Genomic DNA, 19,638 nt, shown 5'->3' with positions numbered 1-19,638 from the left:
TGATTGTAATACTGTGTTAATAATACTGGGTTAATAATGGGGAGAATATTAAATCTGTTCTTCTGAAGAAGCCTGTTTTCCATTGTTTCAGATACAAAGAATGACCAGAATGGTTCTTTGGGAGATATGGGAGATGCTGCTTTCACACTTACTGTAAAAGTCATTAAAAGCCAGTGTCTGTTGGAGGGAACTCATTCGTTGGTGCTTGGTGCTTTGAACAGGGTATGGTTAAAGATTTATCCTAATGAACATTATCACTATTTTACATGTGCAGTGAGGAATCATTAATAATTCTTAGTTCCATGATGATTTTCCTATTGATTGGATAAAATCAATCTCAACCTTGAGTTTCATTTATTATTGGGTGTTTCTTTTCTACTTTATAGTCTAGAGTACATTAGATCATCTTTTACATAGTTTTACATAGTAATTCTAGGGGATACTTATACAGTGCTGATTTTTTTTCAAGCATTTTATTTGTGATTTTGTTATGGACCATTTATACATGAAAGGTGTTCTTGTGTCTTTGCCTCAGCTATGCATAGAGCCAAGTGGTTCTTTAGTATAGCTTTCATTGATACATACTTCTTTGTTTTCAACAGAACAGTGTTTCTCACTTGTCTCCATTCTTTGCATTGTTCAGTTCCATGACTTTCTCCAGCCACTGGAAGGCAAAATGATCACAGTGCCTTAAAGTGGAATCTTAAAAGTGAAAGGCATCACTGCCACAGCAGGACCAGGCTAAGCAGAGATAGTACTTGGCACTTTGCACAGCAAATTAATCTTAAATCCTGGTGACAGGAAATTTTTAACTTCCTGGCCTTCAGAAGATTCCCACTGGTTTACAGGTTTCACATGACCACAGTCAAAATGGATACAGCACTTCATGATTTTCTAGAAGTCCGTCAACAGTTTTAGACTTGGCAAAAACCTTCAGTCAAGGAGATATGTCTTGAACATCTGTTATAAAAGAAATGTCCTTGAGACTTCAGCATTTTTTTGCTGATACATCATTTGCTCTTTCTTGACCTGAAGTTCTAGGATACAGGAGTTAACAAGGCAAACAAAATAATTTTTTACTTCAGACTGCACCAAAGTTTTCAGTGCTCTTTTACCACCTCGATGACTTTTTTGAACTTGCTGGTTTGTGATTTGGGGTACTACATAATCAAGCAGAAGGGCTAGAAATTAACATATTTTTATGAAAAAGTAGAGAAGGAATAAGGAAGGAGATGGGCACAACTCCACTAAAACAATATTGCAGCTTTGCAAGTCACTGTGATGTCCACACACACTTTCAGATCTAGGCCTTATCTAGGTTTCCTCCACCTAAAAGTGGGGAAAAATTGTGACAGATAATAACAAATAAGCTATTGAATTACTTTGTGATGGAAAAGAAAACTTAAAAACTTGATGTGGTGTGGCAATAGGTATCCTGCTTCATACCTTTTTCCTATCCTAACTTTATCAACAGCCACCACATTTGTCACTTGTCTCTTGCTTCACAAAACCTCATTTGGTTACATTGAACCACAAAGGAAACACATTTCCCCACCCTCCTTTTCCTGGCAAGATCGTGTAAACTTGAGTGGTTGTAATGAAAATTAGAAAAAAAAAAATCATAGAATGATTTGGGTTGGAAGGGACCTTAAATATCACCCAGTCCCACCCCCCTGCCATGGGCAGGGACACCTCCCACCAGCCCAGGTTGCCCAAAGCCCCTTCCAGCCTGGCCTTGAGCACCTCCAGGGATGGGGCATCCACAGCTTCTCTGGGCAGCCTGTGCCAGGGCCTCACCACCCTGAATGAAGAATTTCCTCCTAACCTCTAATCTAAATCTTCCCTTTTTTAGTTTAAAAGTATTCTCCCTTGTCCTGCCATTATCTGATTGAGCAAAGAGTCACTGTCCACCTTTTTTATAAGTTCCCTTTAAATAGTGAAATGCCACTGTAAGGTCTCCCCAGAGCTTTCTCCAGACTGAACATCCCCAGCTCTCTCAGCCTTTCTTCATCGGAGAGGTGCTCCAGCCCCTTGATCATCTTTATAGCCTTTCTGTGGACTCACTCGAACGTGTCCATATTATTTTTATGCTGGGGGCCCCAGAGCTGAACGCAGTGCTGCAGGTAGGGCCTCATGAGAGCAGAGCAGAGGGGGACAATCCCTTCCCTGGACCTCCAACTCCTCTGTTGATGCAGCCCAGGACACGGTTGGCTTTCTGGGCTGCAGGTTCACATTGCTGGCTCATGCTGAGCTTCTCATCCACCGACACCCCCAGGGCCTTCTCCCCAGGGCTGGCCTCATTTCGTTCTCTGCCCAGTCTGTGTTTGTGCTTGGGGCTGAACTTCATGAGGTTTATGTGGGCCCACCTTTCAAGCCTCTCAAGGTCTGTCTGGATGGCATTTCTAGTCAGCAGAAACTTCACTGGCCTGCCAGAGCTTCTCAAACGTGATGAATAGTGGCTTAGCAAGTACATCTGCCAGTTTCCTCAGGACCTGTGGATGTATCTCATCAGGTCCCATGGACTTGTATGCCTTTAGGTTCCTTAGATGCTCTCAAACCTGATCTTCCTACTCTCTGGTAGAAATCTGACGGTATGAGCAACTGAAACTTTGATTGAAAAGGAAAACTTTTTGAAATTGTAATTATTGCTATTTACTGTCACATCAGCTTTAATTTGACATACTTCTTTGAAAAATTATCACTATCAACTCTTCTATTGCCATTGTACCAAAACAAAGTGTTGATCTGATTTTATATTCGTTTCTCTGTTAGTTTATTGGAAATCCTAGCATTCAGAGGTGTGGATTGAAACTGCTTACTTCTGTAGCTGAGTGTACTGGTGCATTAGAAATTTTAACCCAACAAGGAGCTACTGACACCGTGCTTCACACCCTGCAGATGTATCCAGATACACAAGGTATGGAAGTTATTTTGTTAGTTCAACTTGAATGATATAGTAGAAGGGGCTGATTAACCATATAATCTGTAGCCTATTGCACTCTTTAGTACTGGATGTGAAGTAGGTTACATGGCAATAAAAGGCAGCAGTACTGTGTAGTCCCCAGGTTTATCCAATTTCTAGTTATGCTTGGCCCTGTAATAGGTGATGCAAATAACTTTCTAGCACATTAGCTATATCACACTCTATTTAGGTCATGGGTTTATCCTACTCAGAATGTCTGAATAATCAACATTATTATTTTTTCTTTATTCTTCAAGACATACAGTGTTTGGGTTTGAGTCTTCTGCGCTCTTTGATTACAAGGAGGAGTTTGTGTATTGCAACTATGCATGTCCTGGCAACAGTTCTGGTTTCTACTCTGCGGCGATTTAAAGAGGTCACTGAAATCCAGATGCATGTATGTGTTATTTCTACTTACAAAGATAAAAGTGAAAGGCAAAAGTTTATGAAATTATTTTAATGTAGCTGTATTTGAAGTATAATTCTTTATTTTAATCACTTCATTTTTATTTTGTTGCAGTTACTAGGTATAAGCCTTTAAAATTAAACCAATATGATTGCCAGAGAGATGGGTTTCTTGGAAGCATATATTCAATTCAGTCCAAAATATAAAAGCACAAGTTTGGTTGTTTATCTAGCAAACTAGAACAAATTTTTTGGTCACAGTCCATTATTCAGTCAATCCAGAATCATGTAGTGCAGCAACCATCATTATAGTATAAATCACTCTTTTTTTTAAAAAGTGAGGGAAAATACCCTAGTTCACAGCCCTGTCACTAGCAATAGGCTCTGTTTAAGAATTTTTTATTTAAGAAAGACATCTGTGTCAGAGTGACAGATTTTGAATCTACTTCTGAACATGGAAGTAGAGTTCTCCTTATTCTGTCAGAGAAATCATGTTCAGACTTCCTCATGTGAAAGTTCTGTTTCCTCTGCTCTGGAAGCTTTCCCTGTTTGTTGCCAGTTTCACTTTCTGGTGGAATGAAGCTTGCCTGTGAGATCAGCTTCTTGTCAGAGTTTCTGCACTTCTGTTTCAGATCAGTCAGAACTATCACAAGTACAGCCTCCTATTTTTACTTCTGTTTTTTCCACAGTGCTTCTAAGTTTTGCTTAGGAACCAATATAAACTAGCATAAAGAGAGATCAAAATAATGTGGAGGAATAAGGAAGTTGCATAAAATCATTTAGTCTTAATGACATTTGGACAAGAGTCCATGATTTACCCAGTTCACCCTTCTGTGTGAACTTTACTTGTGGAATCACAGGATAATTTTGTATTATTTTTTTTTTTTAGTTTCTAGATATTCTGTTTTTCGTTTAGCCTATATATATATTTTATTATTATTATTATTTTTTAATTCAAGGATTCTGGAGCAACACACTGGGTCAGGCAATGCATCGTCATCCCATATCCTTAGGAGCAGATTGTTTCCTCTGTAAATTTTCAGGAAATCACAAGTACATGTGCCAGGCAGGATGCTGTCAGATATTACTGTTCATAACTGCACTTTTCAAAATGTCAGTTCATACCTGCTTTCGTGGGTCAGCTATGCAAGCATGAGATTACAACTGTATTAAACACTGAAACACCAGGGTGTCTTCCTTCTTTCCTAATGTGTTATAATTTGCGAATTATTGAATGTTTAAAAGCAAAACAAAAAATGAAGTTGCAGTTTGATTTGTTTCATAACTTGCTTTAAAATGACCTTGTACTTACATTTTTTTCATTGTGCTTATAGGGATTTCATGCAATCTTGTCAATTCTTAGTTTGTCACCTTGCTTTGCCAAGCTGCTGGTACACGAATCCTTTGACACAGTCATTTTCCACCAAATGTCTATGTGCTTCACTGACCAGCGAGATCGACAGGTATCTTCTTTATTTTAACAGCTCAATATCTGAAAAACTTTGGTGCTTTTTCAGTCCTAACTTGGATTGTTTGTGTTCCCTTTCAGTTTCAAAGCCTGTGTTGTAAATGCTTTGCTAAAATAGCAGAAAATGATGATTTAAAAAGTATGATGCTTGAAAAAGCATGTATGGAGTGCAATAGTATTATGGCTGAATGTTTAATTCTACTGGGAGCTGATATTAATAAGAAGACAAAGACGAGCTCTTTGATCTATCAGGTAATACATGGGAAGATATGTAGTTTCATTGCTATAAAATATCAGCATTTGGGTTCCTTTCTCTTTTTGTGTATAGCTGTATAAGCCAGAACACAGTTGTACTCTCTAGGGCAATGTAACTGTGACTTAAGTGTTGACAACCATTGCTATTCTTGGTGATTTCAGGCACAGTCTGATACTTTTTTGAAACACCCTTCACTTCGTTGAGGCTCATAGTTATTGTCACGTAGATCACGCCTGCGCTGCTAGTTTGGTTCTGATGCAAGATTGTTCACCCTGCTCATGTTCAAACCAGGGTTCACTCAAGTACTGACTTTGCCTTAGCTTTAGAGTAGTTTTGAGGAAGAAGACTTAAGCTCAGGCATTGCAACCTCACAGCTGTTTCTTCTGAACTGAACAGGCATAGATAGCATCAAGCCCATTAGAGCTCAGTCCTTGAACATTCAATCTTCCGATTCAGCTTTTCCCAAGCACTCTGAAGTCAAAATGCAGACAGACCTGCATGCAAAACTGTCCATAAATAAGTTTCAGTGTGCCACTGAAAAATACCACTCTATCCTAGACCTTGCAATGAAGACTTTGCCTAAAATGCCTGCCCTGGAGTGGTGGATCTTTTTTACTTTCTGTTGTTATTACAGATCAATACAGTCATCATTTTTTTGTGCTGTTTTAACTATTAAGCTAGGGTTCTGACTTTCTATCAACATAACCAAAATAATACATGTAAGAATGACGAGCTGCAATGAGTTTGATCCAAACAGTGGCCACATTCAGAGCTTGAACTATCTGAAATACATTTTACGACAGCCACGGGCAAACATCCCATCTGGATTCAAGTGTGCCAACAGATGAGATTCACACCTGATCATAAGTATTCCCTGCTAAATGTGCCTGTCTTTAAAACATTTGGAGATACTGTTTGTATGAGTGCTTCTTAATTTTGCTTCAGTGTCACAATTTTAAATGCTTGGTCTGAGATAACCCTACCAAGTACTGCTTGAAGTAAATTTGGAAGTGAAGAATGAAGATTTCTGCCAGCAGAGCTGGCTGGGTGATAAAGCACAGATGGATTTGGAACAGGCCGTGAAGTCTGAGGCAGGCAAATCAGTGTTAGTGAACCCCAGTGGAAATACTGAAGTAACTGGAAGTATTTCTAAAAAATATTTGTAATATTCGTAATCAACTCTGCTCTGTTTAGCAATGCAAGTTGAGAGACTGAAAGGAGTGGAGCTGACTGAAACCAGTGGACTTGAGCTCCCTAGCACTAAGCAGAGCTAAATGAGTCAGTGTTACTGGCTTTTCATCTGGTATCCTGATAACATGGCAAAATAACCACAAAGTGTTTTTTCCACTGAACCACAGACCACATGCAATAACCAAATTACATAAATTACCATTCATTTTTGTCTAAAAATTGGGTGTACTCATGGCAGAAATTGCAATTACAGAACTCAGGCATTTGCTATATTTTGGTAAAGACTTAATGAAAGTGGGAGTTGGTACTCAAATGCCTTAAGCAGGCATGTGCCCTGAGGTGTAGGGAATTGTGTAATTGAAAAGGGGGCATGAGCCTAAAAATGTCATGAATCTGAATTTGAGAATGTCTGACTGCAGTCTCAGCTATTGTTTGAGTCCCTCACATAAACTTGTTTGTTTTTCTGTGTTAGGTTTGTGAAAAAGGAAGTAGTCCTAAATTGGTGGAATTGCTGTTAGCCAATGGTGCTCGGGAGCAAGATGTTCGGAGTGCTTTGGCCATCAGCATAAAGAGAGGAGATAGCCAAATCATCAGCTTGCTCTTAAAGAAGCTTAGCCTTGATGTTGCCAACAGCAGTATATGTCTTGGAGGATTTGGTATAGGGAGACTCGAACCTTCCTGGCTCATTCCTTTGTTCCCAGATAAACTTACTCCGTTAAGGAAACAAAGTGAGTATACACAGAATTTGCTATACTTCATGTGTTTATATCTATTGATGGTATTAATTAAGTGTTTTTTATCACGACTTTCAGTTGAGGATCTCTTTATGGTGCTTAGCTGGTTGTAGAAAGATTTCCAAGCCTTGAAAATGCACCAAGTATTTCTGTTACTATTGTAAGCTATATGAATTTCTTGGAGAACATGTTACCATCTCGATTTCTTCTTCATATAGATGCAGGTTCTGTACTGGCAAGAATGGTGCTTAGATACCAGATGAAGAATATTTCAGAGGATAGATCAGGAGCCTGCTCTGATTTAAACTTCTCTGAAGATGGAATGGATAAAAACTATGATTGGAATTTCATTCCTGACCCACTAGTGGACAGTGTTTTTCCTTTGAATGATGATATTGATAGTGAAGGTAAATGTTTTCTTTTTTTATTTTTTTTTCCTATTATAGTCACAGTGTAGCTTACTGGGGTTTGGCAATAACTATGAATTCCTTCAAATTATATAGGAAATTATGAAACCATCAGCTGAGGAATAAATAATGTGCAAAAAAGAAATCATAAATCAGGTCCACTGGAAAATTGTTTATGGTTAGTACATTCTATATCTGTGAAATTAGCACCTTATTTTTTTTCAATTATCCATTTAAAATCAGTTCTTTCTGAACTGAAATGCATTCAGTTGCTTTCTTGTAGAAAGGGTGGAATTCATCTAACCATATTCAGATAATGAGTATTTTACTATTTTGATGCCTGTTTCTGGGCTAAGCTTACATCAACTGTTTTGATGTCTGTTTCTTAGCAATTCTTGTATTCTCCCTTTATAGTCAATGGCAAAAAGCAAGTGCTTCAAAAGCACATTGTCTCATCATGAAGTCAGATGAATTGTGATTCAGAAATGCCCTGTTCCCACTGTTGTCAGTAAATGAAGAAAACACAACTAAATTCGGTACAGAGGACTATATTATTAACAAATAAATAAAGTGAAATAAGCTTCCCAAAGATATCTCAAAGATATCTAACTGATGAGAAAGTGTAAGTGACAAGTCTATGTTCAGTCCAACATTGTTCTTGGTAGCCATGTCAAGAAATCTGAATGCCTTTAACATATGAAAAACAGCATTTCTGTCTGCAGCATCAGTAACTTAATAGCAACAGTAAGTGTTCTTATCTTATAATGTGCCTTTTATTTATTCAGGAGTCACTGTTGTATTTTAGAAGTGTTAGATACTTAAAATCATCACAGATGAAGAATTTGAATTTTGGAATCAGAGAACCATAATGATTTTTTTTGGTTGGCTTTTGTTCTTTTCGTTCAGCACCATTTTCATTTCTGTAGGACCGTGGCACAGACCTATGACACTGATAGGTACTATTTTCACATAGAAAAGCTGTTAAGTCTTACATAAATTATGGTAAAAAAAACATAGGTTTCACTAACAGGAGTGCTTTTAGGAGTTAAAAAACTAGCTTTGAAAGGAAGAATACTAAATGAGTCTAGACGACCCTAAATCACCAAAGCCAGAGAAGTATTTGATGTTTGATTTTCAGTAAGGGTGTGAGTGCAAAAGTATCTATTCAAATACATTTTCTTTATTAAAAAGTTACTGATGCTGCAGTAGTACAAAGGTGTGTCATAAAACATGTATAATAATACAAACCTGATGGAAATTTTAAGCAATAAAGCACCAATGTAACAACCTACAGTTTATATGTAGAACATACCAGGTAAGTATGTTAATATCATTGGCCTATTGCACACACAATTAACCATTTAGTTCCTGCTGTTATTGATGCTTTTGAAATATATCTCTCCTTTGTGTGTCAGCATCTACGTTACAGTTGAATTCAGCTTTAAATATATTTTCTTATTTACCTGTCTTCCTGTGTTGTTGCTTTGTACTAGGAAGTGAAGGTTCACTTTTTACAAAAAAGAAGTCCAATTCCATTGCAGTTGCGGACTTATATTGTAGGGAAAATGCCTTTCAAAGAGGTTCTTCTGCTTTGCCGCGACATTCCTACTCTCTGGTAAGTCAGATCCTTATTCGTACCAGGTTCCTTATAAATCCATCTGTGTTGCCTACTGTGAAACTGTTAATAATCAAGTGTAAGGATAGGTCTTGAAATTACATGGGCTCTTGCCTGAATGTTGCTATTTAATGCTCCCTTCTATTGCTGTGTAATTACTGTGCTCCAGATTACCTGTATAGATGAGAGTTTATTTCAGCAAAAATTTATGATCAATAAAAAAATGTGTTCTTCCAAGTTGCTCAGATTTCCAGTTGGATGTTCTGGTACTGTTCAAATACAAATACAAAAAATAAGGTTCTGTTCACAAAGACTTAACTATCCTGTAGCGAAGCTGATCTCTGGAGTGCCTCTGTGGTCAATGCAGAGACAGATTTCTCAGGATGACAAATCAGTGAAGTCAAAGTCAAGTTCCCTTGAAAGGAGTGTGTCTCTTTCCATTGTCTGCAAAACCAGAGAGACTGGCTTCCTTGGAAAAAATTAGTTTTTGCAATATCTTGCTTCACCCTCTCAGCCTACCCAGGTGGAAGTCATTTTAGGTTGTTAAAAAACACACTATATCCATTGCACATCAAAATCTGCTCTTGTTTTATATTGCATGGATCGGTAATTTTCATAAAAATGTGGCCTGGTGGTATTTTTAGAGTTTAAAAATTCAGTCTCTGTGTTACCCTTGGGAGATCTGATAAAAAGAAATGACAAAAAGAAATCTACTGTATTTAGATCATTTCATATGTCCACACCTGTTATTTCTTTTTTATTCTATTTTGGGATTTTCCAGGGACCTGGCACAGAGTATGAACCATCAGTGAAACAAAGAAGGAAACTATTGCCTTCAGATGAATCTCCCAGTAAGTAAACTGTACAGTTTAGGATATATATTTGATGTTTCATCTTTAATGCTTTCATAAGCATAGCACACAAAGGTTTTAGTTAGATTATATGTTTGTTTACAAAGAAGAAGATACATATTGAAATACTACCATGGAGTACAAATATATTATATATAGTGAAATTTTTTTTCCTAGGCTTCACAAGTAATTTATGTAGAGTTTTACAAACAATGTAATTTCATGGGTGCCATTACAGGCTTTCAAAACCCACTTTTGTTGTGTAATGCATAAACCTATTTCTCTTCCCTACTGTCTTACAAATTTGTCTTCTGAAAGAAATATTCATGGATTTTGGATCTTGTTTGGATCTTGAACCAAACATTCACTGTCTTCTGCTTCTTTAGATCCTAAGTTGATTCATCTTAATTTATGCATTCAATTAAATCATGCTATTTTTCCCATGTTTTTGTTTTAATAGAAGGAATCTCAAAATTCTCACCATATTTAAGACCATCAGACAGTCTTTCTTCATTGATCTCAGAGAAAGAATATATTAAATCACTAGATCTTTCATCAAACGAGCTGGAAAACATAGATGCCATCAGCCAGAATAGCAGCTTAACTAGTCATTTGGAACATCTTGAGAAACTGGAGCTCCACCAAAATGCTCTTACAAACATTCCAGAACAACTGTGTGAAGTAATTCTGCATAATTTTATATAACACAAGTCAAGATTAGTTACAATTAGTTGTTTGTCTCTAACTCATAACAGTAGGAGTCTACTATTAACAGTACTACTCTTGAGTGTATCTTTGCATGCTTCATCCATTCTATTTGTTTTCATTTTAGATTTATGTGCAGCTAGAAATAAAAATATTTTCATGGGACTGTTTTAAAGCATTAACTTCAGAGAACTGCTCTAGAACGTGTTATATTCAGTAACATAGTAACATAAATGGAAGGGAGAACTGCAGGCAATTCATAACTTAGATTTTATGAAACTGAGTTAATTAATTTTAAAGAATGCTTTATATTTTAATCTTTAAGAGAAATATTACAGCTTACATTATTATGAATAATATTTTCTGCTATTTTTCCTAGTAAGACAAATACAAGTAAATTGTATAAAACATAACTCAGCTTAAAAGATATGGATTGGTATTTTCATTACATTCTTTTTTGAAACAAGCCTTTTTTCTTTCAGAACTTGAAATGCTTGAATTATTTGGATTTGCACAGTAACCGATTTACTTCTTTTCCTACTTATTTATTGAAAATGAATTGTATTGCAAACCTTGATATCTCTCGAAATGACATTGGACCTTCCTTTGCTTTGGATCCATGCTTCAGATGTCCAACTCTAAAACAGCTTAATCTTTCATACAATCAACTGGTGTGCACTCCTGAATTTCTTGCAAATGTCGCTGAAAACCTGGAACAGCTATTGCTAGAAGGGTGAGAGTAACATTTGTAAATAGACTGTAGCATAACAAAAATAGCAGAAATAATGCATTTGTTATCCAGAATGGTGACTGCTGTAGCATGGAAAGGATCATTTGATCAGCAATGAAACATTGACATTGTTTTACAAATGTGTAAATTGCTACAATTTTCAGTGTTGTGTTACAAAGTACATTACAACATCTGGGAACCTTGATAGAATCTAATAACATTGCATTTTCAGTAATGTACTAAAAGTGTTGTAGTTCAGCGTTTTTATTTTGTCACACTCCATATCCACAGGACTGTCCATGTTGTCTGATATATTTAGGTAGCTTTTCAGTATGAGAATACAGTTTCCACCGTATTTTATATTAACCAAAGTTTTTTCTTTTGAAATATGATGCTTGTTATGGATATATTTCAAATAACAGAAGAGAAAATAGGTATTTTTTTAGTTTACCATCATTTTTATTATATTTGTTAGTGAATGAAATAATTCGTACCTATTGGGAATTTGTAGAAATGATAATGTTGATAGTTCTGTAAACTGCAGGTGCTGTCTCATACGTTTCCCACGATTTACATAAGGGTATGATATTTCTTACACAGAAATCCACACAGACTTAGTAGTAGCAAGATACAAATCTAAACCAGGCAGTATTAAGTATTTGAATCAAAATCACAAAAGCGGTATTTTGAATTCAAAATCCTGTACTACTTTATTTTAAACTTTATTAGCTTTATTTTTGTCAGCTTTATTTTCAGCTTTACTAGCAACATTACCCTTACAACACATTGCTACGTGGTTCTTATATCAATGTATTTTCAGTATCATTGTCTTTTTCTCTTTCCTATATTTTTCTTTTTGGAATACGTTGTCTGTAGCATCAAATACCACCTACATTATATCTCCTATGTGGAATTTCTGTTGTGTTTTTTGTTTGTTTGTTTGTTTGTTTTTGTTTTGTTTTGTTTTTGTTGTGTTTTTTTTTTTTTAACAGTTTTTTCTGTGATTGTAATCACAGAAACAAATACACATCTTTAGTAAACAGAACTATTTGCAAACATGGCAATTCTCTTTGGGTGGGACTGAGCTTACATAATCAGGAAATTATGCCTAGAGTATACTCTGACATCTGCTTTCCACATTAATTAAAGTAAATTTAAGTCAATCATGTTATTGCATGTTGCTACATGTACCAGTATTTTTGCTGACTGGTCAATCTAGATAAGATATGTATTTTTTTTCTTTACCAGCGTAAGGATAACAAAGTCAGATTAATACTCTTTACATTCACTTTTTAGCTAACAGTTTCTGAATAACACGTTTTGTTTTTTTTTTATTCTTGTTACTACAGAAATAAAATTTCATGCATATGTTCACCCATATGCTTGAAAGAGCTGAAAATTTTAAACATCAGTAAGAACAGTATTTCCTCCCTTGCTGAGAACATCTTCATGGGCTGTACAAAACTGGAGCTGTTCAATGCTAGGATGAATGCTCTTGGTAAGTATCTATGAAAGTAAGACCCACCTTCTAGAAACCACTCCGAGTCACAAAATGCCTCAGCCACTGGCATTTGGAGTCTTGGGAGAAGAGTCAAGGAGAACATCTTATATGCTTGTCCTTATTTATATTGTCCCTAAGCAGCTTTTGATCAATGTTGGAAGCACTATACTTCCAGTAGAGCTTCATGGACATTTGATCTGACTTTGTAACTGATACTACTCTTATGTTTGTAATGGAAGCTATGAAAAAGGTTGAATGAAGCTGGGATGTTATATCCTGTTGGGGAAGGCTCAGGGCAGAGGAAGTTCTTCAAAGTTAGCTTGAAAATCTGTTAGTAATACAGGTCTGACTATGTACAGAGAGGCATGTCAAGTATTACCACATTATATCCAGCATAGTATTCTGAATAAAACAGGATATTTGATTCACTTGCCTAAACACAGGTGACATTTCAGTTGCCCTGAAGTATTCCACTTAGCCTACAGCTTCAGATCCAGGACAAACAGGTCTTCCATAGCTCCAGTGTGCATCTCCAAGTTGTGCAGATAGCTAAGGTACCACAGAGTAGCTCACCTTCTCTGGACCTGTGTCTAAGGAATTTAATTCAATCCAGAATGTGTTTCTGTGGCTAAGTATATTTTATGCAAAGGTTCCAAAGTTATTTTATGAAAAAAAAAAACAAATTACATAAGTGCACTTTTAGTGATATTGCAGGATTTCATAAATTACTGCTAGCATTTATTTCCATCTTCAAAATACAAAATTTCCATTTTGAAATAATTGACACAGTACTTCAGGAAGTAGCTCTTATACTTGCATTAAATACAGCTGCAACATTAGAGTCATTTTTGAATGTGTAAGACCTACCACTCATATGGTGAGTGATGTGAACGTCATGTGTACTGGCAATACAGTTAAGTGTAAGTAAGATTATTTCAGTGTTTAATGCCAATATGAAATAAAGTTTAATAGAATGCAATGTGATAGAAGCAAATACATTAACTATTGTTCTACACTTCTTTTATTTGGGAAAGTTAGTTTTAAATAAGCCTTAAAAAAAGGATACAGTTTCCGTCCAGAGCAGTTTATTTAAGTATGTGTGTATAGATGATAGACTGACATTTTAGTCTCTGTCTGATTTTAGAAAATTCCAATATTAAAAATAATGTCAATAGTTCTGAAAAATAATGGTATCAACCTCTTTTTCTATTCCAGAGATAATGCCTGACTTGTCATCCAGCATAACAACCTTAAAATTATCCCAAAATAATTTTATTAATGTTCCAGAAACAATTCTTCTTTTACCACAGTAAGTTAATGTTTTTCTTATTAAAGTTAGTGACTAGTTTTTGATGAAGAAGATCTTGTGTCAAGACCTTTGTTAAGCAGAACATTCAGCATGTTTTAATGATTTTCAGGAAATCCTTTCTCAAAGGTTAAATGTTTAGTAGTATCTTTCAACGGAAGACAAATCAGTAACATTTCCTTCATTATCTTGAGAAGCATTATTCCTCAGATTCAAATAGAATCACAGAATCACAGAATCACAGAATTTCTAGGTTGGAAGAGACCTCAAGATCATCGAGTCCAACCTCTGACCTAACGCTAGCAGTCCCCACTAAACCATATCCCTAAGCTCTACATCTAAACGTCTTTTGAAGACTTCCAGGGATGGTGACTCCACCACTTCCCTGGGCAGCCTGTTCCAATGCCTCACAACCCTTTCAGTAAAGAAGTTCTTCCTAACATCTAACCTAAAACTCCCCTGGTGCAACTTAAGCCCATTCCCCCTCGTCCTGTCACCAGGCACGTGGGAGAACAGGCCAACTCCCACCTCACTACAGCCTCCTTTAAGGTATCTGTAGAGAGCAATAAGGTCGCCCCTGAGCCTCCTTTTCTCCAGGCTGAACAAGCCCAGCTCCCTCAGCCGCTCCTCGGCTAAGAAATAGTTATTATTAAAAATGTGTTGCTTGACTGCTGAAGCTGACAGTTCTGAGAAGACTAGAATTAATTTATTACTTCCTTGAAACCAACATAGTAAAAAGATACTGGCAGTTTTCTTCCTTTTCAAGAAGTTCCGCAGCTTCTTCAGCACAAGGCTACTGAAATGAGTTTTTCACTTCCCAAATATCACAAGATGTTTATTCTCAAAGAGTGATACTTCCGCTGTATGGAACTGTGATGAAGATGCATGTGACATTTCTTTTGCTATACCTTCAAAGCATTACTCACGAGAAAGTCAGGACTCCCCCTTTTTCTATAGAAGTTATTGACCTTCACAGGTCAGCAGAATCAGATGGTGGAGGGAGCACTGGGAGGGGTGATGGATCAGGTGTCTGATAGATGTGGGTAGGTGTGAGTGCTGAAGGCACTGTGGCAAGGGAGTAAATCATTAAAGAGCACTGATGCCTACAAGGTAATGAAAGGTGAGATGGAGGGGTAGGAGGAAAGAATAAACAAACTCTTGTGCTCATAGAAACAATCAGATGTAAAAAATGTTGCTAGGCTACGTATGTAGCAACTCTAGTACTTAAGGAAAACACTTTTGGACTTGCATTAATCAAATTTACATACAGCATGTCATTATTAATATGGTGTTACACTGTGTCAGCATGCTGATGTTTGAATTCACAACAGCAGATTTAATGGATGGAGTGAAAAAGATGCATCCTTCAGGTTCCACATCTCCCAGTCCTAATGAGTCAACAAGGAGTTTCATGGATTTATTGTATGGTTCATGCTTCACAATGACATAAACAGCATATTTGTCCAACAGATGACTTAGAGAAATTAAATGTTCTTTATTATATGGTTCTTAAATACACACACAGTTGAACTACATAATTTATGCATGTACTTTTATATACAAGCATATATTCATAGAAACATTCTGATAAAAGGGTAAAGTATCAGAATCATCGATGTTAATCTCCTAAATTAGGAGCAAGAAAGAAAGCAGTTCAGATTACTTGTGTTAACTAATCTCTATAGTTTGTAAATGGAATTGTGGTTTCTAGAATGTTGATAATACCAGAAGCTCCCCTATTACACTTTTTTAATTAATATTTTGAAAATTATAAAACACATGAATATGTATATTACTGGTATGTTAGACTGCACTTAACTTTTAAAATACATTTATTCTAATAAGTTCAATGTTGTACTCTGTAGTCCTGCACTCAGCTGTTACTGGCACCCTGAGCCTAATCCTATTCTCTGTTGCCTGGGTGTAAATCATAGTATCACAGAATCATTTAGGTTGGAAAAGACCTCTGAGATCATCTAGTCCAACCTTTAACCTAGCAATGCAAAATCTACCACCAAACTAGATCCCTAAGCTCTACATCTACACATTTTTTGAAGACCTCCAGAGATGGTGACTCAACCACTTCCCCGGGCAGCCTTTGCCAATGCCACACAACCCTCTAAGTGAAGAATTTTTCCTAATATCTAACCGAAACCTCCCCTGGCGCAACTTAAGCCCATTTCTTCTCATCTTATCACCTGGCGATCACTTGGAGCCTGGGAGAAGAGACCAATCCCTACCTTGCTATAGCCTTCTTTAAGGTAAATGTAGAGCATGAAAAGGTCTCCCAAGCCTTCTTTTCTGCAGGCTAAATGAACATTGACTGTACTGTTTACAATTGAATTACAGAATACATGCACTACAAGAGTGTGAACCATATTTATCTGTCTCCTACTAATCTGAATAGAGCCATGCACATCTGCACATCACAGAAAAAGGAAATAGTGTAATGTTATCCCAATATACATGCTTATTTAAGTTGACTAAATTAAACTCTTTAATTAGAATAGGTCCAGAGGTGGGCCATGAAGATAATCAGAGGACTGGAGCACCTGTCTGATGAAAACAGACTGAGAGAGCTGGGGGTGTTCAGCCTGGAGAAAGCTCCAGAGAGACTTCATTATGGCATTTTACTACTTGAAGACGACTTATAAAAAAGATGGAGAGCAACTTTTCACATGGACAGATATTGATAGCACTAGGCAGAATAGTTTTAAATTAAAAGAGGGGAGATTTGGATTACATGTTAGGAGGAAATTCTTTACTCAGAGATGGTGAGGCCCTGGCACAGGCTGCCCAGAGAAGCTGTGGATGGCCCATCCCTGGGGGTGTTCAAGGCTAGGCTGGATGGGGCTTTGGGCAACCTGGTCTAGTAGAAAGTCTCCGTTCCCATGGCAGGAGGGTTCAAACTAGGTGATCTTTAAGGTCCCTTCTGACCTAAACCATTCTATGGTTCTCTCTTTTACTATCTGAAACATATGTGCACAGTATAATGTGAATGTTTATTTTCATGACCAGGAAAATTCATTCACTGGCAATTACATTGAAAACATATGATACTGTATTAATCATATGTATTTTTGTATTATTATTTTCTGATATTAATTACTTTTGATCATGATAGTAATTCTCTATCTTCCCATCTAGATTCCAGACCATAGAAACCGTCCATTCTGATATCTAATCTGTTTGTTCATTGAAAATTCATACTGTTCTAGTTAATCTCAGTTTTATTTATTGCATTTTCTAACTTTTCTCTTTTGTTTATTCATGTCTTTAGTTTGCGATCAGTAGATTTAAGCCAAAACAAGATCATAAGCCTGCCGGGGCCAGTGCACTGGAAATCATTAAACTTAAGGGAGCTGTTATTTAATCATAATCAAATCAGCATCTTGGACTTGAGTGAAAAGGCATGTGCGTGGTCTAGGCTAGAAAAGCTACACCTGTCCCACAACAAGTTAAAGGAGGTAAAGTACAAGACTCTGCCTAAAGAAAATGAACTCACTTTTTAACTGAATACAGTTTTTCAATGTTCAATTGATTTTCATGTCACTGCCTCATATCACTGAAAATTCTATTAGTGACATGGTATTTAACTAGAAATAGTATTTCCTGTGAAGGAGAATCCCCATATTCTATTAAGCTTTTCTGTCTGGAATGTGACATATAATCAATTTTTATAATTAATTCATTATGAGGTTCTTTGTCTATTAGTGAAGGATATTAGATCTGTTTATTTAAAAAAAAAAAACTACAGCTGTAAAAATTACACCTATTTTTATCTTTTGTTAAATACTTACGGTATTCTTGTTCATACAACATTATGTTTTTATGTTCAGTCATCCATTGATATTTTTTTTATTTTTTTTAGATTCCACCTCAGATTGGCTTCCTAGAAAATTTGACTTCTCTGGATGTAAGTTATAATCCCGATTTGAGATTCTTTCCAGATGAAATGGGAAGGCTATCCAAAATCTGGGATCTTCCTTTGGAAGGACTCCATCTTAATTTTGACTTCAAACATGTGGGATGCAAAGCCAGAGACATTATCAGGTTTGTTGCCCTTTAATATTCTTGGTTTGTTTTCTTGGGATATGTGGTGAGCAGTAAGAAAACAACATATCCTTTTGAAAAGAAGTGCTGGTTTGTCATATGACATCCATATGATATGCTTCTCTATTGAAGGTAGGCTTTATCTCATACACATAAAACAGATTATAGTCATAAAAATATGATTTGAATGCTTCTTGAATTTGACATTTCTATAAACAATGCAATAAATTGTATGGTTTTAGATTTCTGCTTGGTCTTGAGTTCTGGTGGTGTTTTAATTTACTACACATTTCTGTGAGTTCTGAAAATTTATTTCATGCCAGATTTCTTCAGCAACGACTGAAGAAGGCGGTTCCTTATAACAGAATGAAGCTAATGATTGTTGGAAACACGGGTAGTGGGAAAACTACACTATTACAACAGCTAATGAAATGCAAACGATCGGAATTTTGTTGCCCAAAAGCTACAGTAGGCATTGATGTAAAAGACTGGATTATTCAAGGGAAAGGCAAAATGAAGAAAGAGCTTATATTAAATGTCTGGGATTTCGGAGGTATGTTTAGAGCTAATTGTCCTTTATTGTTGTCTTCTCTAACACATGAATGCATTGCTTATTCTTAGAGTCAGCCTGTGAAATTTCAAGCTGTAGACAGTAAAATCATACAAACTTACTCCAAGAGTCATGTGGCCACCGAAGTGGCAGTGAATTCTGCAAATTGGCAGTAAATGCTTCAAATTTAATGTAAAGCTTCAGGAATTTTTCATCACCAAATGCAGCCTAATCATTCATTTCAGCCATTGCACTCTAGAACTGTAATTTCAGAATAATACGAAATTACTTTTAATCACCAGAAAAATCATCTTCCACTTAACTCTGTTTTTCCCTTTTGCAATCTGGGTCTCTCTAGGCTGCACAGTATCACGATTTTGTAAGATCACAAAACAAAGCACTTAGGGAGAGACTTGGGACTTCAGAAGGTAAAATTTTCTAAGTCTGGGGATTCCAGAAGCACTTCTAAAACTTAGGGGTGTTTTAAAATATAGAAACATTATTTTTAAGCATTGGTCTGTGATCAGCTTAATAGAATCTATATCACAGTGTATATACACAGAACAGCATTCATGTTCAATGTCCGGCTTTATCTGAGACACCTTGAGATTTTAGGTGCTTAAGCGTGTGAACATGACTGTTTTGAAGTTGCTGAAATGATGGGAGAAAGGGAGGGAAGAAGGACAGAAAGGAAAAAAGAAGGGAAGGAGCATGGAAGAAAGGAGTTAAAATTTTGGTGATTAGGAATATTCAGTATTGGATTTTTAAAAGAATCATGACCTTTCAAGTTCTGTTTGCAGCAACTGTATTTATCTCCTTACACTTCTTGATTTAAAACTACCTTACATGTTTCAACACTATACTTCAGTCAGTGAGATACCACAGAATACCTACTTAAAATGCA

General features: G+C 36.3%; 1 protein-coding gene across 1 annotated transcript in view; it reads left to right on the top strand.

Annotated features, from left to right (window-relative positions):
* LRRK2 (leucine rich repeat kinase 2) overlaps positions 1–19,638 on the top strand; it is a 68,131-nt gene that overhangs the window by 25,466 nt on the left and 23,027 nt on the right. The window contains exons 14-29 of the mRNA XM_032192957.1: positions 92–222; positions 2,773–2,917; positions 3,220–3,359; positions 4,702–4,830; positions 4,917–5,087; positions 6,755–7,010; positions 7,235–7,423; positions 8,917–9,038; positions 9,820–9,889; positions 10,350–10,570; positions 11,077–11,327; positions 12,674–12,822; positions 14,041–14,134; positions 17,412–17,598; positions 18,003–18,184; positions 18,508–18,737. Coding sequence (XP_032048848.1) covers positions 92–222; positions 2,773–2,917; positions 3,220–3,359; positions 4,702–4,830; positions 4,917–5,087; positions 6,755–7,010; positions 7,235–7,423; positions 8,917–9,038; positions 9,820–9,889; positions 10,350–10,570; positions 11,077–11,327; positions 12,674–12,822; positions 14,041–14,134; positions 17,412–17,598; positions 18,003–18,184; positions 18,508–18,737 — 2,667 coding nt within the window. The remainder of the gene's footprint in view (positions 1–91; positions 223–2,772; positions 2,918–3,219; positions 3,360–4,701; positions 4,831–4,916; positions 5,088–6,754; positions 7,011–7,234; positions 7,424–8,916; positions 9,039–9,819; positions 9,890–10,349; positions 10,571–11,076; positions 11,328–12,673; positions 12,823–14,040; positions 14,135–17,411; positions 17,599–18,002; positions 18,185–18,507; positions 18,738–19,638) is intronic.

The sequence above is a fragment of the Aythya fuligula genome, chromosome 1 (assembly GCF_009819795.1).
Source record: "Aythya fuligula isolate bAytFul2 chromosome 1, bAytFul2.pri, whole genome shotgun sequence".
NCBI lineage: Eukaryota > Metazoa > Chordata > Aves > Anseriformes > Anatidae > Aythya > Aythya fuligula.
Note: the sequence above shows the minus strand (reverse complement) of the source record. Positions and strands in the feature narration are given on the sequence as shown.